Source organism: Cololabis saira, chromosome 1 (genome assembly GCF_033807715.1).
Source record: "Cololabis saira isolate AMF1-May2022 chromosome 1, fColSai1.1, whole genome shotgun sequence".
Lineage (NCBI taxonomy): Eukaryota > Metazoa > Chordata > Actinopteri > Beloniformes > Belonidae > Cololabis > Cololabis saira.
Genome location: NC_084587.1, coordinates 49,809,427 through 49,834,225, shown reverse-complemented (window position 1 = coordinate 49,834,225; position 24,799 = coordinate 49,809,427). Strand labels below are relative to the sequence as shown.

The following is a 24,799-nucleotide window of genomic DNA, read 5'->3' as shown; positions in this document are numbered from 1 at the left end:
AATAAAAACGGTCCAAATCATCCCCCCTGTAAAACTGCCATCCCTCCTTTCCATCCCTTATGTCATTTCATCAATGAATGTGGTTTTACTGCTATTTCAACATTTAGAGTCATCACCAGAAAAATAACACCAGAAAAATAACTTATTTGACAATTTTCACCTGTTTCAAGTACATTTTCACTGGAAATAAGTAGGAAAATCTGCCAGTGGGACAAGATTTATCTTCTCATTACAAACAAAAAAATCTTGTTCCACTGGCAGATTTTTCTACTTATTTCAAGTGAAAATCTACTTGAAACAGGTGAAAATTGTTGTTTTTACCAGTAATGAGTCTCGTTTTAAGTGTAATGAGATTTTTTTTACTAAAATGAGACATTTTAACTAGAAATAAGACAAATATTCTTGTTAAGATTGTGAGTTTTTGCAGTGATCCATGTTACTTATCCTGTGAAGGACAGAGTCATATTGATAAGTTCAGAAAACTGTTTTTATTGTTGTGTTTTGATGTATTTGATGTAAGCCCAGTGGATATTTCAAGCTTACAGAAGGCTGCATTTAACTGCTGCTATGTCATTCCTGCAGTATTTCTGCAGGTGTTTTGGTCACTGCTATTATTTGTAATATATTATATTATTTGTAATCAGCACAAATGATCTGTCCCCAGATGATAAAATCCACCCTCCCCCCTGATTCTTTTTTTTACAGTACTGGGGACGGGGTAACGGAGAGTGGGCTGGATGCTCAGATTCAGAGTTCCACTTCTTCATCTCACCAGGGCATTGTTGACGTCCCGTGGGCTGATATGAGAGAAATGTGCAGCAGAAATGTGCAGCATCTCTGAGGCGGCTCAGACCGGTCCAGCAGGTTTGCTCAGGTATCTACCAGGTGAAGGGCGAGAGGGAGGGGTCACCAGCTTCTTCAAGGAAAAGGAACAAGGAAAAGATTCCAACGGCTGAAATGAGACACTTGAACCGGGTAAATGAGATGAAGAGGTAACAGGAGACAGATCCACTCAGGATATTTTGGATTTATAGTGTTTTTACCACAGCAACAGAAGCAGCCGCTCAGCTCCCACACACAGGTAAGCCAGGCGTCTAAAATGCATATATATGCTTTAAGTTTGATCAAACTTGGTATTAACCATTTATATATATGCAGACAAGGGGAAAAATACAAAAAAAAAACCCACTGGAACGTCTTGCTAAGGATTGGTGAACATTTGTAAACCTTTTCACATTAGCACCTGTAATCTGAAGTGTGTATGAAGAAGAGGATTGAGGCTTCGCTGGAGGCCGACAAGTACAGGGTTTACTTTGATTTATATTTTGTACATGTAAAAGACAACAATTAAAGGGAAGATAAGAAAACAAAAAAAGCAAACAAAACAAAGAATTTCATACTTTAACACTTATATATTTTAATTTACCGTACATGTACAAAAAGGAGTAGGAAGAAGTGTAAACTTATTTAATTCTAACTCCATTCACTAATCATTTATTAACAAGTATTTATAATAACTAACTATACTATAATTATACTCACACACTTACCTATACATACATACACATAGTTGAGTATTTCTATATATTTGTACACACATGCCCATATAAATATTTATATAAATATACTTATGTACACCATACTGTCTCTATAATAACTCCATCTGCTCTATATCTATATCTCACACATACACCCATACATACATATATATATATATATATATATATATATATATATATATATATATATATATATATATATATATATATATATATATATATATATATATATATATATATATATATATATATACATATACACACATATAATAAGCTGCCCATTTCTGTACATAAATATAAACAAATCTACCCATTCACCCAATAGTGTTGATTGTAACAATGTCTCAGTAATGGGCCTTACACTGCAAAAACTCAAAATCTTAACAAGAATATTTCTTATTTCTAGTTAAAATGTCTCATTTTTAGTCAAAAAATCTCATTACACTTAAAACAAGAGTCATCGCTGGAAAAATAACTTCTTATTTGACCATTTTCACCTGTTTCAAGTAAATTTTCACTTAAAATAAGTAGAAAAATCTGCCAGTGGGACAAGATTTTTTTGCTTGTAATGAGAAGATAAATCTTGTCCCACTGGCAGATTTCTTACCTGAGGCTCGCCGCTGGGAAACCGGTGGCACCTGAAATGTGGCGACTCATCACCTACTTGACTAGTTTCACTCCAAACATTTACGGGTTTTGCTCTTTATTTATGGAAGTGAGTGTTCTCCATGAGGAGATTCCGTCAGCGTGTTGGCCCTGCTGAGTCTGAATAATCCTCACTGAGTCTTCTCTCCGGCAGACAAACCCTCACAATCACAAACCCTCACAATCACAAACCCTCACAATCACAAACCCTCACAATCACAAACCCTCACAAACCCTCACAATCACAAACCCTCACAATCACAAACCCTCACAATCACAAACCCTCACAAACCCTCACAATCACAACCCTCACAATCACAAACCCTCACAATCACAAACCATCATCACAATCACAAACCCTCACAAACCCTCACAATCACAAACCCTCACAATCACAAACCATCATCACAATCACAAACCCTCACAAACCCTCACAATCACAAACCCTCACAATCACAAACCCTCACAATCACAAACCCTCACAATCACAAACCCTCACAATCACAAACCCTCACAATCACAAACCCTCACGATCACAAACCCTCACAATCACAACCCTCACAATCACAACCCTCACAATCACAAACCATCATCACAATCACAAACCCTCACAATCACAAACCCTCACAATCACAAACCCTCACAATCACAAACCCTCACGATCACAAACCCTCACAATCACAAACCCTCACAATCACAACCCCTCACAATCACAAACCCTCACGATCACAACCCTCACAATCACAAACCCTCACAATCACAAACCCTCACAATCACAAACCCTCACAATCACAACCCTCACAATCACAACCCTCACAATCACAAACCATCATCACAATCACAAACCCTCACAATCACAAACCCTCACAATCACAAACCCTCACAATCACAAACCCTCACAATCACAAACCCTCACAATCACAACCCTCACAATCACAACCCTCACAATCACAAACCATCATCACAATCACAAACCCTCACAATCACAAACCCTCACGATCACAAACCCTCACAATCACAACCCTCACAATCACAACCCTCACAATCACAAACCATCATCACAATCACAAACCCTCACAAACCCTCACAATCACAAACCCTCACAATCACAAACCCTCACAATCACAAACCCTCACAATCACAAACCCTCACAATCACAACCCTCACAATCACAAACCCTCACGATCACAAACCCTCACAATCACAACCCTCACAATCACAACCCTCACAATCACAAACCATCATCACAATCACAAACCCTCACAAACCCTCACAATCACAAACCCTCACAATCACAAACCCTCACAATCACAAACCCTCACAATCACAAACCCTCACAATCACAACCCTCACAATCACAACCCTCACAATCACAAACCCTCACGATCACAAACCCTCACAATCACAAACCCTCACGATCACAAACCCTCACGATCACAAACCCTCACAATCACAAACCCTCACAATCACAAACCCTCACGATCACAAACCCTCACGATCACAAACCCTCACAATCACAAACCCTCACAATCACAAACCCTCATCACAATCACAAACCCTCACAAACCCTCACAATCACAAACCCTCACAATCACAAACCCTCACAATCACAAACCCTCACAATCACAAACCCTCACGATCACAAACCCTCACGATCACAAACCCTCACAATCACAAACCCTCACAATCACAAACCCTCATCACAATCACAAACCCTCACAAACCCTCACAATCACAAACCCTCATCACAATCACAAACCCTCACAATCACAAACCCTCACAATCACAACCCTCACAATCACAAACCCTCACAATCACAAACCCTCACAATCACAACCCTCACAATCACAAACCCTCACAATCACAAACCCTCACAATCACAAACCCTCACAATCACAAACCCTCACAATCACAACCCTCACAATCACAAACCCTCACAATCACAAACCCTCACAATCACAACCCTCACAATCACAAACCCTCACAATCACAAACCCTCACAATCACAAACCCTCACAATCACAAACCCTCACAATCACAAACCCTCACAATCACAAACCCTCACAATCACAAACCCTCACAATCACAAACCCTCATCACAATCACAAACCCTCACAAACCCTCACAAACCCTCACAATCACAAACCACAGGCAACTGCTGTCTTTCAGCTTAGTTGCATCTCTTTTAGAAGTTTAGAAGTGAGCCTGTGTTCATTATCAATTCTCTGTGATGTTATTTGATGTTAAAATAGGATCAACAATCCAATTTGTTTAGGCCAAAAACAAGATTTGGTTTTCCCTTAGCTTACTAACTTTATACATGTGTTTCATTTTGTTGCATGTTCTCATCTATGTATTTGTATATGTGTGTATGTAGATATATATAGATATAGAGCAGATTGAGTTAATATAGAGACAGTATGGTGTAAATAAGTATATTCATATAAATACACAAATCACAAACCCTCATCACAATCACAAACCCTCACAAACCCTCACAATCACAAACCCTCATCACAATCACAAACCCTCACAATCACAAACCCTCACAATCACAACCCTCACAATCACAAACCCTCACAATCACAAACCCTCACAATCACAACCCTCACAATCACAAACCCTCACAATCACAAACCCTCATCACAATCACAAACCCTCACAATCACAAACCCTCACAATCACAACCCTCACAATCACAAACCCTCACAATCACAAACCCTCACAATCACAACCCTCACAATCACAAACCCTCACAATCACAAACCCTCACAATCACAAACCCTCACAATCACAAACCCTCACAATCACAAACCCTCACAATCACAAACCCTCACAATCACAAACCCTCATCACAATCACAAACCCTCACAAACCCTCACAAACCCTCACAATCACAAACCCTCATCACAATCACAAACCCTCACAATCACAACCCTCACAATCACAACCCTCACAATCACAAACCCTCACAATCACAAACCCTCACAAACCCTCACAAACCCTCACAATCACAAACCCTCATCACAATCACAAACCCTCACAAACCCTCACAATCACAAACCCTCATCACAATCACAAACCCTCACAAACCCTCACAATCACAAACCCTCATCACAATCACAAACCCTCACAATCACAAACCCTCACAATCACAACCCTCACAATCACAAACCCTCACAATCACAAACCCTCACAATCACAACCCTCACAATCACAACCCCTCACAATCACAAACCCTCATCACAATCACAAACCCTCACAATCACAAACCCTCACAATCACAACCCTCACAATCACAAACCCTCACAATCACAAACCCTCACAATCACAACCCTCACAATCACAACCCTCACAATCACAAACCCTCACAATCACAAACCCTCACAATCACAAACCCTCACAATCACAAACCCTCACAATCACAAACCCTCACAATCACAAACCCTCATCACAATCACAAACCCTCACAAACCCTCACAAACCCTCACAATCACAAACCCTCATCACAATCACAAACCCTCACAAACCCTCACAATCACAAACCCTCATCACAATCACAACCCTCACAATCACAAACCCTCACAATCACAAACCCTCACAATCACAAACCCTCATCACAATCACAACCCTCACAATCACAAACCCTCACAATCACAAACCCTCACAATCACAAACCCTCACAATCACAAACCCTCATCACAATCACAAACCCTCACAAACCCTCACAAACCCTCACAATCACAAACCCTCATCACAATCACAAACCCTCACAAACCCTCACAATCACAAACCCTCATCACAATCACAACCCTCACAATCACAAACCCTCACAATCACAAACCCTCACAATCACAAACCCTCATCACAATCACAACCCTCACAATCACAACCCTCACAATCACAAACCCTCACAATCACAAACCCTCACAATCACAAACCACAGGCAACTGCTGTCTCTCCGCTTAGTTGCATCTCTTTTAGAAGTTTAGAAGTGAGCCTGTGTTCATTATCAATTCTCTGTGATGTTATTTGATGTTAAAATAGGATCAACAATCCAATTTGTTTAGGCCAAAAACAAGATTTGGTTTTCCCTTAGCTTACTAACTTTATACATGTGTTTCATTTTGTTGCATGTTCTCATCTATGTATTTGTATATGTGTGTATGTAGATATATATAGATATAGAGCAGATGGAGTTAATATAGAGACAGTATGGTGTAAATAAGTATATTCATATAAATATTTATATGGGCATGTGTGTACAAATATATAGAAATATTCAACTATGTGTATGTATGTATAGGTAAGTGTGTGAGTATAATTATAGTATAGTATAATTATAGTCTAGTATAATTATAGTATAGTATAATTATAGTATAGTATAATTATAGTATAGTATAATTATAGTCTAGTTAGTTATTATAAATACGTGTTAATAAATGATTAGTGAATGGAGGTAGGATTAAATAAGTTTACACTTCTTCCTACTCCTTTTTGCACATGTATATTAAGATATTAAGTGTTAAAGGATGAAATGCTTGTTTTTTTTTGTTTGTTTTGTTTTGTTTTCTCATCTTCTCTTTTGATTGTTGTCTTTTACATGTACAAAATCAAATCAAATCAAATCAAATCTCACACAGATAAAGTTTCTGTTGTGAGATTGCTAGCCAGCTGGTCCGTACAGGTCTGATCAAATATTACAGCGGAGGTAAATGTTGCATATTTAAAGGGGACCTATTATGAAAAACAGGTTTTCTCTTGCTTTAACATTTATAAAGTGGTCTCCCCTCAGCCTGCCAACTCAGAGAAGCAGGAAAGAAACCAAATTCTGCAGTGTCTGTACAGCCGCCCGGATGATGGTCCAGTGTGATGTGGATCTACGAGCCGTTCAGATTCTGCTCCCGTCGTGACGTAACCAAAATGTGATTTACATAGTTTGGCCTCTGATGCGTGAAACCACGCCCACAACTAACTCCACCGGCCGGAGCTTCAGCCATTTTTTCGTAGTGGTGTATCGTGTCATTCAGGCAGCCAATCAGCACAGAGCCTCATTATCATAGCCCCGCCCACTCAGAATCCTGCATAGATAATGAGGTTAGAGAATGGGAAGATAAAGACATGGCTCAGATGTTGAATTTCTAATTTATTTAGCAAAAACAGTCAAAAGCTTGTTTTTAAGACATTCAAGGCCTGTTTAAAACAGGGATTAGATGCCATAATAGGTCCCCTTTAACACGATCTTCAACAGCAGTTCCCCCCTTGTGCTCTGTGAATACTCAGTCATGTAAAATCTTGCCAAGGCTCACGGATCAGTTTTTACTGGCTCGTGGATGTCTGAGGAAAACAGTGACAGTGAGGCCAGAATCAGCCCTTGTGGTCATATCTGTGTGCAGTAGAGAGAGAAAACAATAGAGGAAACCTGACTGGGAATGATTCCTTCAGGTCAGGAGCGGCGTTAGTTTGTCGGCTAGACTCAGTTTTCGGGTATAAAGAGGTCACATTACCTTGTATCTTCCCAAACAATCTGTAATCGGAGGTTATTTTTTAATTTTAGTAACTCAAAACAGTCAGCAGAATGAAATCAGATGTCCAAACGGGTCGGGGGTCACCAGTGTTCCTCCGTGTGGTCATTTCTAGGCCTGTGTTGAAAAAAACGATTTTCCGTTTCTAAATCGATTCTCATATAAATTCCTAAAAATCGATTCTTATGTCTAAAGATCGATTTTTTTTTCATCATTACATTGCAACTTTGGGTATTTCTTTGTTTATGCCCAAAAAAAGGATGTTTTGTTGGACACAAGAATAACTAGTGCCATGTTTTTGCCTTTAAATATGTTTAAAGGTATGAAAACATTAAAGTTTTCAGTTATAATTGCATACATTGTCTATTTCATTACTTTATATACTGTCTTGGGGTTACATTTGCATAAAATGCTAAAAACCAAATTCTCAAGAATTAAAAACCGAAATAGACCGAAAATGGAACAAATTTAAATGGAATGTGGGAAAAAATAAAACCGATTTCATCCGTCTCTGTTTCCTCCCTGGATCTGTTTGGTAATTCTGATCCACACGATGTTTCTGTTTCAGTTCTATCAGCATTCTGGGAGCTGATTGGTCCTTACAGCATCATTAGCTGCAATACTTGCTGTTGAATCTCAATATAATACTAGTAGTAATATGTTGCATAACTACAGTCATATAATTCATGCAACAGCTGAATAAACAGTTTTAATAACACTAACACAAATCAATATTGGAATCGGATCGAATCAAATCTTGATAATCGATTCTGAATCTTAAGAATCGGAATCGAATTGATTCTTGACATTTGAATGGATCTCCAGCCCTGGTCATTTCTGTTCTTTTCCAGGTGAACTCTGACTGCCTGAGGATGGCGCTGTCTGCTGCCTGTCTGTCCGAGGATCAGTTCACCTGCTCCATCTGTCTGGAGGTGTTCAACGACCCGGTGTCCACGCCGTGCGGCCACAGCTTCTGCCAGTCCTGCCTCTGCTGCTACTGGGACGCAGGGATAGGGGGAGGGGCGGGGGGACGGGGCGCCAAGCCGTACCAGTGTCCCCTCTGCAAGGAGTCTTTCCGCAAACGCCCCGAGCTCCACATCAACCGAACGCTGAAGGAAATCACTGAGCAGTTCAAGGAAATGGCCAAATCTCCAGTGGCCCCAGACGGGAGCCCTGGAGGAGTGGAGCACCTCAGCCTGCACCCCGCCCCGGCCCTGGCTACCCCGAGGCCGGGGGAGCTGCCGGGGGACCTCATCGCTGAGATGCAGAGCCGTTTTCACCACCTGATGGCTCCCGGTGTGCCGCAAGCTGGCGTCTCCCATCCCGGCGTCCATCCTGGCGCCAAAGTTCCCCCGGCCTTTCCGGCTCCGGACCATGTGCAGCACGTCCCCCCACCACCGTACTCACCGCCGTACTCCACCCTCAGCAGGTACACCACCCGTCTCTGCCTGCAAACCCCTCACATACGCATCCCAGCATGCTGGAGAACCACAGGGAGCTGGAAACCATGGTGACCTCATGGTTGCCGGGGCCCCAGGCCCAAAACAGCCAGACACTATTTTGTAACAAGAAGGCAGTGAGTCTGCTGAAAACTCGTTGAAACTGCTTTATTAAAGCTTCATTATCCATAATCAAGTTTTGTTACAGAATATCGAAACACATTTCATTTCCATTCACTTTAGCCTGCTTGGAGAAGTTTGCATCACATGAAGAGATTCTTGTGAAACCACTACGTTGTATTGCATATTTTTGAGTGTGTCTGACAACAATATATATATATATATATATATATATATATATATATATATATATATATATATATATATATATATATATATATATATATATATATATATATATATATATATATATATATATATATGTATATACATTGTTATGTCCCAGTCTAGGGGTGCCTAGACTGGGGAACATCAAGCACAAAAGACCCCATTCTCCCCAAGATTTGGTTTCAATATAAAGAAAATTATGTATTTTACATGAATAAGTAAATTAACATATAAATATATAGAAAAGTAACTGAGGCTGAGCTACTAGGCTTCAGGGTGGACTAAGGCCAAAATGACAAACAAAAGAATCCTGTTTTAGGAGTAAGTAACTAACCTGACCAACAAGAGAGAAAACAAGTTTAACAAAACTGGCAGCCCACCCTTACTACTCAAAAGTAACTAATTTCAAAACAGATACAGAGTTCTAAGCAAAAGGTGTTGCCGGTTGGGAGAAGAGGAGGATTGTTATAGTTATATGTTGTTATTGTTATATATTGTTATATATATCATTATGTATAATATGTACATTAAAAGTATGTCTTTTTTGTCTCATGGAAAGCCGAGCAGAGAATTAAGCAAATCTTTATGTTGAGGTTTTGGAAAAGTCCCATTTACAATGATCTTTCCATCTCCTATTCAATTAATCAATAAATCTAATTCATAGCAGGTTCCTGAACGTGTGCTAATTTTAGCAACATACCACAGGGTGTGTTCTGTAACAAATCTTCTCTCAAGCCTATACCAGTAAATCAGAAGTGAAAATGGAAAAAAAAAAGAAAAAAAAAACAATTTAATTGCATCTTTGAATGTAAATTAACTTTTAAAAGGCGTCGCTTTTAAAGGGGTCACTAAGAAAGTAAGAAGTATAGTATATAGTATTATATATAGAAGTATAGAAGTATATAGAATAATGAAGAAAACATTGCTTTACATAATAACAAATGGAAATGTATCATTTGACTTTACTAATAACATTGTATTCAGAGCCGTGCAGAAATGTCCCATCTGCAGTGTGTAAATGTTTGAAAAACTCTAATAATTCATCATTTATAGCAGTGTTTTGGCTTGTTTTCTCATGGTTATTGCAGGTACAGCCTCCCCGATGACTCCCCAGCTCTGCCTCCGTGTCCCATTCACCTGAGAGGTTTGGAGTTCTTCTGTCGCACCGACAGCGTTTGTGTCTGCAGCATCTGTGTGGAGGCGGCGGAGCACCGGGGGCACGCCATCGTTCCTGCCCACCGGGAGTGGAACATCAAGAAGGTGCGTGTGTGCGTGTGTGTGTGTGTGTGTGTGGGGGGGGGGGTTAATAGGCACCATTCCATAGCAGCCGTCAGGTTATAGTAAAGGAGCTTGAGGCAGGATTGAGGCAGGATTTATGAAAAAAATCCGTATACATTTTAAGTTTTTTAGTAATAATGTCAGATGAAGCGTTCCAAACCCAAAAGAATGATCCTCTAGTGTATCTCTCCTTTGCCTTGAACAGGCTGTGTGCTGCAAAATGTGCTGCAATTCTGGGCCCGAATTTCCCGCGCTGTCCTGTGGATGTGACGTCACATGACGCTGCATGTGCGTTCTCCCCGTTCTCCCGTGCCGGCTTCACTGTTGGCTGCAGTACCCCTGATGGCCGTCGTGGTGAAGGGTGGCGCTAGAGAGAATCTGATGACACCTGTATTGGTTTGCTTGGTAGCAACGCATTTCCAGTTCTGGTTCGTGAAGCAGTAGTGAACTTTCAGCGCTCTTTTCTTCGAGTGCGAGTGTGTGTGTGTGTGTGTTTTTTTTTTTTTTGGGGTTGTTTTGTTTTTTTGCACAATAGTTGTCCTTATCTCTTTGATTCACTGTGACCGGAAAAGCCGGAAGCTAAACAAAGTATCAACTAGTGCTCTGGCCGGGTACTGGACCGCGGAGAAATGGAGTGACGGAGAAGTCAGAATGATTCACGACGGCTCTGCGTTGGTTTAACTTCCCATATTTTTGGTTCTAGTTCAGTGATTTGTTTTGGCAGTTTGGCCACTGATTGGCAGTCTGACCGCTGAGTGACAGCCTTAGTTGGGAAGCCAACACAGTTTTTTAACCACAACTCACCGTAGAATCTCACCATAGCATTCTCATACATTTGCTTTCTTTTACATAAACTAGAACATACACTTCGTGCTGGCTTATGAAGTTGTGAAAGATATTTTGAGTTTATTTTCAAACAATGACTGGCTGCATGGTGACTGGATCTGGATCTACAACCAAGGTGTGTTAAAACCCACTCTTCTAAGGCTGGGGCTGTGGCTACATTGAACAAAATAGCCAGAACAAAGAACCTTAAATCAGGCTTAAGAGTTAAGAGTATAAGTTAAAGGGGACCTATTATGAAAACCAGGTTTTCTCTTGCTTTAACATATATAAAGTGGTCTCTCCTCAGCCTGCCAACTCAGAGAAGGAGGAAAGAAACCAAATTCTGCCGTCCAGTGTGATGTGGATCTACGAGCCATTCAGATTCTGCTGAAACTACGCCCACAACTAACTCCACCAGCCGGAGCTTCCGCCATTTTTTTGTAGCGGTGTATCGCGTCATCCAGGCAGCCAATCAGCACAGAGCCTCATTATCATAGCCCCGCCCACTCAGAATCCTGCATAGATAATGAGGTTAGAGAATGGGAAGATAAAGACATGGATCAGAGGATGAATTTCTAATTTATTTAGCAAAAACAATCAAAAGCTTGTTTTTAAGACATTCAAGGCCCGTTTAAAATAGGTATTAGATGTATGATAATAGGTCCCCTTTAAGTAAAGTATAAGTTTTAGGGCGAAACATGTTACACGTGCACATTTTCAAGTTATTTCATGACACAATTTAACAAAATTTGCAGTCCAAATGAAATTCATTCGAAAGATAAGAACCTCATTGAAGGCCTTCAACGACTCTCTCATGCACTTTTTTCTAGCAACAATGAAAAGTCCCATCTCTAAAAGATCAGTGTGTCCTACACCCGTGTATCCTACACCCGTGTATCCTACACCCGTGTATCCTACACCCGTGTATCCTACACCCGTGTAATCTATACCCGTGTAATCTATACCCGTGTGTCCTACACGCGTGTATCCTACACCTGTGTATCCTACACATGCAGCAGTAAGCCTTGTTGTGGGGAGCTCGTTCTTTGATTCATTTTTGTTCGTCTTCTCCAGTCCCAGTTAGGTATTGCAGAGGTGGAACTGAAGGATCTCATCTGTGAGAGAGAGAGGAAGGTGGAGGAGCTACAGTGCTCCATTCGAGAGATAAAGGTGAGTTGTGAGTTGATAAATGTGTCGGGTGGAGAAACTGGAATTACCGCTCATGAAGGATGCTGAGTCATCCATTTTAGCTTCTAAAAAACAAACCCTTGTAAGACACAAAGCTTAATAACAAAGGGAAATCATTCAGCAAGACGGTGTTAAACGTCATACTTCTTCCATCTCAAAAAGCCTAAAACACAGAAGCGCCTGGGTGGCCCGCTTTAGTTCATATCTTTCTTCAACTGAAAACAACTGGCACATCATGAAATCATAAATAAATAAAAAACAACAACAACCCTCTCTCAAAATTCCAGCAACTCCTCAAATCTCAAAAGCAGAGACAGTAAACATCAAACTATCTAAACTTTTTTGAGACATTTCATTGCTTTTTCTCCAGATGACACGTTTAATCACTTTCAAGATTCCACTCGTTTCCTCTGCTCTGTTGGGAATCAAATATGGGTTCAGGATATTTGAAAATCACTGCAATCAGGTGTTGTTTACATTCGACACAGTGTCCCAACTGTTTTGGAATTAGGGCTGTAGGCATGATGTTCAGCCGTATTATTATTATCATCGTTATTTTAAGATAGGTATAACAGCAAGAATAAGGTCTGTGGGACGAGGAAAGGTGAGTCCATGTTCTTTAAGAACAAGCTGTAGAAGCATGTTTAAATGTGTTTGTACAGTATGTGCGGAGCGGTTACGTTTTTTAAAAGTTTTTTTTATTGAATTTTTGGCACGACAAACATTAACAGTATAAATGCACTTATGAATTATAATGCATAGGTAAAGGACATTAACAAAGATAGTCCTAAAACAAAGAAACGCACACAAAAAACTACAACACATCAACAGTACGCCTTGATTAAGTTACATACAGATCGACCAGATAATACAGTGAAATTAGAGCTGGCGGTTTCCTGGCATATCGACTAATTCGTAAGTCGTCGACAGCTGTTCTGGCCCTCTCAGAGCTGCCGGACGTGGCTGAAGGGATAAGCTGTGCGTCCGACACTCAGACTCTAACGTTGGGGGAGCAAAATCGCAAGCTGGATGCAAATTCTAGAGCAGAATCGCAGGCTAGCTGCGTTTTTTGATCTCATTGGAAAGATGGAAAAGATCTTGGAGAAGTTGGAAGCTCGGCTTGGCGGGAATTGACCACAAATTCGTCTGTTTGGAGTCGCCATTGATGAACCAGAGACTTAAGGCAGACGGAAAATTACTGGAGTCTGCCTGACCCAAATGCAATTGTTGATTCTACAATCTGACCTTGACAGAGCGGCTTGGCCGGCAGCTCCAGTCACAATCTCCCTGGTGGAATGTAAACAAGACGCTCTCCCCCCCACTAGCCCTCCCCTTCCCAGGACATCTGTGGACTGTATCAGAACTATACCGGGCCGTCTGATAACATCAAGGACAATGGCTGAGGAGCAGCTCTGGGGCAAAGTTCACAGACTTACCGCTCACACACACACACTTGCTGATAACCACACCTCCCTCATTCTCAACGCCTTCCCTGGCTCCCCTCTTATCAGCCCCCCAACACAGTCTCCGGGTTCGAGCGCCATGAAGGCCGCGGCCCTCACTTCGATGCACTGTCCCGGGATCCCCCAGTAACCCTCCCCCCACACCCACATGCAAGTCTTCGTCATGATGTTGTTATGTTTCTTTTCTGTGCTGAGGTGTTTTTTGCACCTTGACACTGCGTATTTATACACAGTGTGAAGATGCCTTTTTTCCCTCCTCTATCCCAGTGTCATCCTCATTTGGAAAAACTGGCGCATTATAACATCTATGTCGCCGACGGTGTTAACCGAAGTCAAATTCCCTGTTTGATGTATTCAAACATTGTCATTAAAGTCTGATTCTGATTCTGAAATCCTCATAACCAGACTATTCGCCATATAGACGCTCCTCATGTTTCTAACTAGACTGTGTCTTAACTTCACATCCATCCAGCAGGGTGAACACAAGTAAAACATACATACATACATACATACACAAACATATGTATAAAAACACCTGCACACAACTAGGAGAAATAACATTACTCTGGAACCGCAGGGAAATCGAGCCTCTTAATATATGAGAAAAAGGGGGCCCATGTAGTGTAAAATTTGTCTGTGCACCCATTCAATGTGCACCTTATTTTTTCCAATTTTATACAGTTTAAAATAGAAATAAAATTCAGAAATAAAATAAGGCAGAGTCTCAAATAGGCAGTTAAGCAGACTCTCAATTCAAAATTAAAACTAAAGCTGACTCAATACAGCGATTCAAGTACTAGTAGCTGTAATGTTTACAGTGGAACTTGTCCGGACATGTTTAGCGTTTAAATGATAATTCAGGCTGGAGCAGCTCCGCTGATAGGAACATTCTTTTTTACAAAATGTCCCGTCTTCTTTCTTTTTATACATAAACTTGCCATTCAAAGGCCCTAGCAAAGATTTGCTGAGTCGCTCCCCTGAGTCGCGTCCACGTCTGTCACCTGTTTTGTTTGTTTGACTAGCAGCAGGAGGAAAGTGACCCTACGGGTCCCTCAATGGGCCAAATTTAAAATACTCATACTCAATACGCATTTTGCCACTCATAATTAATTGCGTTAATTAGCAGTGTAATTAATTAATCTAATTAACGCACTAAACTGACAGCCCTGGTCCACATCTTTGTAAATTTTAGACAGTCTCATCCTGGTCCAATGGGCCCTATGAATAAGTTTGCATTGGATGAGACCATGCCTAGCACAGACGGAAGAGGTATGCACTGTGCACCTTTTTAAGAGCCTCTTCCCATAGTTTCTGATTTAACTGCTGTTTAAAAGTGAAAAGCTGCAGGAAAAACCATAACATGGGGATCTGCTTCAGCACTGTTGAAATCCTTGGAACTGAAACGCTGTCTTCTGGTTGTCTTTCTAATTTTACACAAAATACTGACTTTAATATTTATCACAGAAATATATCCCAAAATACATCAAGGTTGTAATTAAGAAAGGTTTCATTGGACCTGTGACAGGACTGGTCTCACGCATGCATCAGCCAGGCTCGTCTCATTTCTCTCATGAAGCCAAACGTTTGTGTCTCTTATCCAGGCTGCTGCTGAGAGAGAAACAGACGGAGTTGTTCGTGCTTTTTCCAAACTAATCTCCAGTGTGGAGCGCTGCCAGGCGCAAATCTTGGAGGTAAATCATCGGGTTTACACACACAAATATGGAAGGAATGTTGCAGCAACAACCAGAGGCCCATATCTATTTACATATTCTTGTTCATTTCATTGATTTCTGCTCACTCGGGTGTCTGATACACTTTTTTTCCTCACCTCCAGATGATAAAGATGTCTCTTCAAGCAGCAGAGCACAGAGGTCAGAGTTTGCTGAACGAGCTGAACGACGAATTAGCTGTACTTAAAAACAGGAGTACAACTCTGAACCAGCTGACTGCATCTGAAGACTACGTACTTTTTCTCAAGGTATTGATACACTGTAGGACCAAACAGAATGGAACACATTAACACGCAACATAAAGACGTGGTTATGTAGCACTTCACTACTGCAGTCCAAAACAGTGCAACAGTGACTACTAAAATTGTAAGGACAACAATTCTAAAATGAAAAAATAAAACATAAATAAGATAATATGATATATATATATATATATATATATATATATATATATATATATATATATATGTATATATATATATATATATATATATATATATATAAGATTATATGATCTTGGCCGCAGTAATGCGGTCGATGTACTGGACAGTCGTGGTGAAGAAGGAGCTGAGTCGAAAGGCGAAGCTCTTGATTTACCGGTCAATCTAAGCACCTACCCTCACCTATGGTCATGAACTTTAGGTAGTGACCAAAAGGATACAAGCGGCCGAGATGAGTTTCCTCCGCAGGGCTTCTGGACGCTCCCTTAGAGATAAGGTGAGGAGTTCGGTCACCCGGGAGGAGCTCGGAGTCGATTTTATTATTCTGATTTTAAATCCGAATAGAATCATTCCACGATCATGTAAACACTCATTCCGCTTTAAATTAATTCTGGTCTTTCTGCGCTGCTTGTTCTCTCTCTCTCTATATATATATATATATATATATATATATATTTATATATATTATTAGTATATAAAAGCCAGGCTATCTATCCGTCTGTATGAGCAGATACATTTACAAATCATCAGCAAAACGGGGAAAAGAAACGTCATGCTTTTATAAAAAGAAAAGGAAGCAGAGACTACATTTACATGCAGTCAAAATTCAGGTTATTGCTAATATTCCGGTTACTGAAACATTCGGAATATTCTGTTTACATGGTAATTAATCATTGGGGATATCTGGATCAAGATATCTGGCGGAGAACGTCATGATTCAATTCCCGTCATTTCCCCTTCTTCTTCCTGTATCCAAATTCAAAACAAATGCTGCTTCGTGCAACTTTTCTCTCACCTTCTTGTAAATCTTCTATCCCGGTACTTTCTACCATCTACAAATGCAGAAATGTTCATATCCTTCATTACATTTATGAAGTGATTAGTCTCCTCCTGGTCTTGGTTTCTCCGTGTTTATAAGAACTTCCTGGACTCAAAAGACCAGGATTCCTTGTGAACAGAGCATGGGCAGAAAACAAATTCATGTTCAGTTTGATGGGGATATTCTGTTTGGTGTTTACATGACTGAATATTCGGGTTATATAAGGAGTAACCCAGGGCTCATATTCGGGTTTTTAAAAACCCGAATATGAGCAAATTCGGGTTATTCAAAGGGATTATTGGTGTTTACATGGCCGTGCAAATTTGGGTTATTGCCAATATTCTGGTTTTAAAAGGGTTATTGATGCATGTAAACACAGTCATTTTCAGAGAAAAAAAACCTGGGCCCAGAATGGAGCCTTGTGTGTGAGCTTCCAGCTAGTATCTGCTGCTGAATCAATCCCTTTCCCTGACAGCGCGGAGCACAAGACACGTCTCTGCAGAGCAAAGGCGTTTCCTCTTGACCAGTGTGGACTTGTTCTTGGAATTGTTCCAGAGCAAGCTTCTTTGATTCCACACTGGATGTTCTTGTCAGGGTAGGGCTAACAAGTTATCATTAAAGCCTTTCTGCTTTTAACAACACAGAATTAAATACCTTGGTTTAGTGAATATGAGTCCCACCATTGTGCAGGATCAGAATGTTAGTTTCTGTAGTAGTTTGTCTGTAGTTTTCACGTGCAGCCAACTACCCATTCTGTTCATCAGTGAGGAATTGTTCATATGCTGTGCTCTGGGCACCCAAATAAATGTCATTTATTCTCCTGCATACCTCCTCTGGTCATGCTTACCTGGTTGCTTTTCCTATGAAAGGAGAAAGAAGGTTGTGAGACTACTGTGAGGACGACCCCTACATGTGTGTTTCCAGGATCATTTTGAACATCATGGGGGTCACTCTTCTCCCTGCAGATGTTTCCTGCTCTGCCAACACTTCCACAAGCAAAGGACTGGTCTGGTGTCTCTGTGTCATCCCAGCTGACCTCGGGCGTTATTCTTCCAACTGTCAATCAAATGACGGAGCGGCTTCAGGAAGAAATGCAGAAACTGCCTGAAATCTGTAAGTCTTTATTGGATAGTCAAATCTGTTTGAAGTACGAATCTGAAATTAAAGCTGCAAGCAGCGATGGACGGGCCCTCGTTCAGGTGTGCTGCAGTGGAAGCGCTTGTATGACTTGCATGTAGATTCTTCAGGCCTGGACATTTAGGGGATGACACCAGCCATGACTCTCTATGTCAAACCATTCAAAAGTTATGGCAGAAAGTAGGAACTATCAAATATGGACCAATCAGATGAAGGGGGGTCGCGCTTTTTGGAGTCTGTCGTCGCCACGGTAACGCTTTTGACTGAGAAAAGTAATGCGCATCGTCGCACATTTTGATGTACAACACACCTGGGTGTACGTTACGGTTCGGGCGAAGAAACGGCGAAATGGCATAAATTGTGCCAAAATTACACGATTAATTGAAAATGGCCGACTTCCTGTTCGGTTTCGGCCATGACGCCAAGAGACTTTTCTTTAAGTTGCAACATGATACAGGTGTGTACCGATTTTCGTGCATGTACGTTAAACCGTATTGTGGGGCTTGAGGCACAAAGTTTTCTAGGGGGCGCTGTTGAGCCATTAGGCCATTTTGCCACGCCCATTAATGTAAACCATGAAATATCAAATTTTTTGCCAGGTCTGGCTTGCTTGCAACATTTGGTTACTTTTGGGGCACGTTTAGGGGGGAAAAAAGGCCCTCATTTCGTCAGAAAAATAAAAATAAAAACAAGAAAAAAAATATAAAATTCCTACAGATACAATAGGGCCTTCGCACTGTCAGTGCTCGGGCCCCAATTAATGCATTTATTTCAGATTTATTAGTTTATTATTTCAAATTAGCAAAAGCCCCAGTGTTGACTTAACACTAGAAAGTGTGTATATGTCTCCACTCTTTTATAGTGTTATTTAAACACTTTTTAACACAACTTTTTATCATCCAACGCTGAGCCAGTGGTGCTCCAGCACAGTGGCTCAACACTGGTGAACATGGATGCAGTGCTGAACACATGCTATAGAAGGTATGGATTGACGTCAGTTCCCCTCTGGACCAGCCCCCTTACTCGCACTGAGTGGCAGAAACAGCTGCAACTGGTGGAGAAGACGGGATAACAGACGATTATCAGCTTAAATTAAAGGCAGTTGGACTTGACAGTGACCCGTACAGTTACCCCAAGAACCAGTGGTCCATGGACATTAATATTTGGTACAGTTACCAAGAACCAGTGGTCCATGGACATTAATATTTGGTACAGTTACCAAGAACCAGTGGTCCATGGACATTAATATTTGGTACAATTACCAAGAACCAGTGGTCCATGGACATTAATATTTGGTACAGTTACCAAGAACCAGTGGTCCATGGACATTAATATTTGGTACAGTTACCAAGAACCAGTGGTCCATGGACATTAATATTTGGCCACGAATCCAGTTTCCTGATATTTATATGTACTTCATTTCTACGCCGGGGAAATACACGAAGCAAAGCTTGAAGGCTCACAAACGTCTTGACGTTTGGTCCGACTTCAAGGCAGGATTTGTTGGTGAAATTAAAGTGATGAGGACACCAAACTTTATGATTTGACCGTTTAAGGTTCGCTACCCAAAAATCCAACATTACCTGATACAAAATGGGAACCGCAAATCCACGTTTCGGTGCCTGGAATCCAGTTGTTTCTGTGAATTGCAGCGATCCATTTGTCTCTCTTAAGCTTATTTTTCAGCAGGCTGTAAAATGATAACTCCGATTTCTTGCTAAATCTATGAGTACAGTCGATCGCACAACAGCTCTTTCCCATTTTTGATGTTTTCCAGTTGCTCAAACTGAAAGTTTACGCTGACACTCAGTATTTCTGCCACTCAGTCTTTCTGACACTCAGTCTTTCTGACACTCAGTCTTTCTGACACTCAGTCTTTCTGACACTCAGTGGGCGAAACCCGCTGTGAAGTTGCATCTGTGACGTGATGCGGATTCCCTCTATTAGAGATAAGGTGTGATCAGTTTATTACTGCAGGTGTTGGGAGCCCATCACACTCACAACATGCACCCACACTTGAAAAAATGTCCTCTGAATGCTTGAATTCAAACATTGTTCAAATATTTCCACAGTGGACACGTTTCTAATGTTCATTTAATACTGGTGTCTTTATATGTCATTTCTTCATTTTGAGAAAACTGCAGTCTCTTGCCATTTGAATGATCTTTTCGTCTCACTGACAGGCAAGCAGTCCTTGGCCCCGTCGGCCCACAGGCCCCACCCAAGTAAGCTTTTTACTAAATAACACAAAATGTCATTGAGAATGTTCCTGTTAAAATCAATTCCTTCATCCACCATGCTAGCAACAACTTTTTTTCTTTCTTCACAGAGGCTAAGAGGGTGCAGGAGTATGCAAGTAAGGGATTCAAAGGATTTGTTGGCCTTAAATTATGTTTTTATTTCATTTCTTGTACTATCTGTCAATCCTTCTCTGGCAAAAGCCGACATAACTCTAGACTTCAGGACGGCCCACCCTCGTCTCGTCGTCTCAGCCGACGGAAAGCAGGTTCGCTGTAGCGACCGTCACCAGGCTGTGCAGGACCACCCGGAGCGGTTTAACCGGGTGGTGTGTGTGCTGGCCCACCAGGGCTTCAGCTCGGGACGCCATTACTGGGAGGTAGGTGGGACCCCCTGTGGAGGACGGCCAAGGGACAATTCAATTCAATTTTATTCAATTTAATTCAATTCCAAACTAGGGCTGGGACTTTATCGCGTTAATTATGATTAATTAATTAAAGAAATATAACGCGACAAAAAAAAAAAAATGCATTTAATCGCAATTTACTTTTGCACTCCAAACAGTGTGGAACGTTTCTCATTGCACGAGTTCCCGGTATAAGTTACCTGTAATACTCAGTACGTTTACATACAGCAGTTCAATCGGATTTCTGATCGTATAAGACATCGTTCGGACTTTTAAATTGCATGTAAACACCTCAATCCGATCTACTTCGGACCTATTTCGGACATTTAATAATCGGATAGCAACACCTAGATAACCCGTTCACAGTCGGAATGTTAACGCCATGTATACGGAGACATCAGATATTGCAGTCTGAGCAGCTGGAGAATTTCCTCTGGGTCATTCACCCGGAAGTGAAAGGAGACGGCGCGTGTTAAATAGTTGTTTAAACACCTTTAAAAAGATTGTGAAAGAGATGGCAGAAGCTTCATCAGGACACCGGAGCAGATCAAAATAAAGTGGAAAAATATACGGAAGGCGTAACGTTGGAGCCAAACAAAACAACCGTCAACCGGAAGTGGCTCTTTGTTGAAATGGTTACCATGGTTACAGCGCCACCTAGCATCACGGAGTCAGCCATGCTCTGGCTATTTAGCCCATTCTCTAAACAGCATGTAAACTCAGACAAGTGATTGGGTCTTCTGGATGTTTATCTGATACCATCAGAAATCTGATTTCTCTGCTGCATGTAAACGTACTGACTGATGCACAGAACTCAACACGAGAAACAACAATGGAAATCCAAACCGATGGGAAGTCGTTGCTGGGTTCGGTGGGAGAAAATTTTTGTTTTAAAAAACTACCGAGTGGAAATCTGGATAAAAGCACAGTTGTGTGCAAATTGTGCAAGAAAGAATTTTCCTATCGCCGGAGCTCTTCCAGCCTTCGCTAGCACCTCTATGCCAAACATGTTGCAGCTAGCACAGACGTGCTGTTTTTTAATTTTACTAACAAAAACAAATGTGTTTAAGACATAGAAAGTTTACAAAAAGTCCTGAAAAAGCTTGAATATAGCTAACTTGAATTTAAGTTTGTGCCTTGTAGACAATGCAATCATATTCCTATTATTCATATTGCACTTTATGTTAACACTCAGTTATCAAAATAAACACAATTTTGTTGTTTAAAGGTGACCTATTATGGCATTTAATGTATATTTTAAACAGGCCTTGAATGTCTTAAAAACAATCTAAAGCTTGTTTTTTCTACATAAATCATAAATCCAGCCTGTGGGCCCTGTCACTAGTTTTACCGCTTCTAACCTCTTTTTCTGCGCCTCATTTTTAGGGAAGGGGGGGGTATGATAATGAGGCTCTGTGCTGATTGGCTCCCTGAATGACGTGTAGCAGGGGAGGAGAATAAACCCTCGCTCCGCCAGAGCAGCCCGAGCCTGTAAATTATCACAACACTGAATTTTCACAAATGGAAACTTTATTGTTAAAAAAATAAAATATGAGTTGTATATAAATAACATTTATGCACTATTTAAGCCGGATCTACCCGGCGGATGCTGAACGCTGCCCCGGAGCCACGCCGGGCGCCCGGGAGCAGCGCTGCTGGGGCAGCGCGCATCACCGCGGCTTTAACGGGGGAATCTGACCGGTTCCGACCGGCCGGGACCCCAGGAACCGGCCTGGACTGGTAGCAGGGACTCCCGGGGACCGACCAGCGGAATTTCAGCCGGATCTGCCCGGCGGATGCTGCGCGACGGGCGCTGCAATCCCACGGCCGGCGCACAGATCGGCTCCGGAGCGCATCCGCGGCGCATCGCCCGTTACCGGGGATCAAACCGACAGATTTGGCTGGAAATCTCGGAGGGTGAAGCTGGTCCAGCCTGGGACAGACCCCCGAGGACCCAGCTCCCAAACCACCCGGGAACCTGGATGATTTAACCCGGATCCGCTCCGCCGCGGCGCCGCGTCCGACTGGCTCAATGAAAGGACCGCTCCAGCAGCGGAGAGAGCTGGTTGTGGGCGTGGTTTCAGCAGCGGAGGCTGAACCTCTGGAAATCTGCTCCTGTCGTGACGTCACGACAGGAGCAGATTCTAATCGGCTCAAAAAAAAACACGTGACACTGGGGGACTCTGTCCGGCGGGGGTCAGAGAGCTTGCAGAAATTCATGGTATTTTGTCTCCCTTGTGCTGGCAGGGTGGGGGGAGACCACTTTATATATGTTAAAACAAGAAAAAACGTGTTTTTCATAATAGGTCCCCTTTAAGCCCATTTATGTGTCAATTCAATGATTCAGTCACATACCAAAATCCATTTAAATTGAAAAATGTTGCTTCTCGTGTCAAACATTGATATGCGATTAATTGCGATTAATTAATTACAAAACCTCTAATTAATTAGATACATTTTTTTAATCGAGTCCCATCACTATTCCAAACACTTTATTAATCCCTGAAGGCAAGTGAATTGTTGCAGAGTCACAATTGAAGTCTCTTCAGAGTCGTTGTAGAATCATCTGTCTAGTCATATCTAGTCATATCTGTGTGCACTCAGGTATCTATACTCCTCCACCACCATCCTTTACTGCTACTTCTGCCACTTCTTCTCCCAAAAATTGTGAATTTTCCAATTCTGACTCCGGCGCCAGCCAGTCAAATTGTGGCTACTCAACTAGTGCTAGATATTGAGATCGTACATCAAATTACATTTGAATAGTTCATTTAACTTGAAAAAATACTTGGAACTTGGAAAAAAATACTCCTTTGTATTGTTCTAAACTGGTTCCTAGTGCACCTATTGCAATAATCTAATCCCACTGTCCTTTTGCAGGTGGAAGTTGGAGAAAAGAGTGATTGGGACCTGGGAGTGGCAAGCTGGTCCGTTAATCGAAAGGGCAAAATCAACGCAAGCCCAGCTCACGGTTTCTGGTTCCTAAGTCTGCGGGATAGAACCAATTACAGCGTCCGAAGAGAACCCACAACCAACCTGACGGTCAACGCCAGACCCTCCCGCATCGGAATCTACGTGGACTGTGACAAGGGACTGGTGTCCTTCTACAATGTGGAGGCCAGAAAGCTCATCTACACATTCACGGATCGTTTTTCTGACACCATCCATCCATTCTTCAGCCCCTGTACAAATAAATCTGGAGAGAATGAGGCTCCATTAGTCATATGCCCTGTTGCAGAAACAGAATGAAATGAGTTAACTTTCCCACATATATCAAACTTCTGCATATGATTTATGTTATGTTTTGTTATTGTCTTATTTCATTGCGGGTCAGTCAACAACAGTTATCTTGGGATACTGAAGCCGGTGGTACTGTTGATGTGTTTATTTTATCATCTGGTGTAATTATTGAACATTATGTCAGTAGTACTCTGTATTTCAGTTGTAACAGGGGCCACGGCTACATGATGTTTTTTAATTCGAAATTAATTATTCCGAATTAAATAATTCCGAATTAAACTATTTTCCTCCGAGTTTACATGGAAATAGTAATTCTGAATGGAGGTTTACATGGAAAACACGTTTGATGGTCTTCCTCCAATTCCTCTCCAGGTCTGGGGGTTGGGAAGGTTCTGATTGGATAGGGGGGGGACCGGAAGTTAAACTACCGGAAGAAAAACTAACTTAGCCGCTACAACTTTGAAAAGCTCATAATTTTGATGTTTCCTGTTTCCATCTGTTCTCTTAATTATTTCCAG

General features: G+C 41.4%; 1 protein-coding gene across 1 annotated transcript; it reads left to right on the top strand.

Annotated features, from left to right (window-relative positions):
• Positions 1-957: 957 nt before the first annotated feature.
• On the top strand, positions 958-24,799 carry LOC133447191 (tripartite motif-containing protein 72-like). Its single transcript, XM_061725727.1, has 11 exons — positions 958-1,081; positions 8,581-9,158; positions 10,605-10,776; positions 12,694-12,789; positions 15,872-15,961; positions 16,105-16,248; positions 18,226-18,373; positions 20,581-20,622; positions 20,727-20,753; positions 20,839-21,014; positions 23,922-24,799. The coding sequence occupies exons 2-11, from the start codon at positions 8,602-8,604 to the stop codon at positions 24,288-24,290; spliced, it is 1,821 nt and encodes a 606-aa protein (XP_061581711.1). The 5' UTR covers positions 958-1,081; positions 8,581-8,601; the 3' UTR covers positions 24,291-24,799.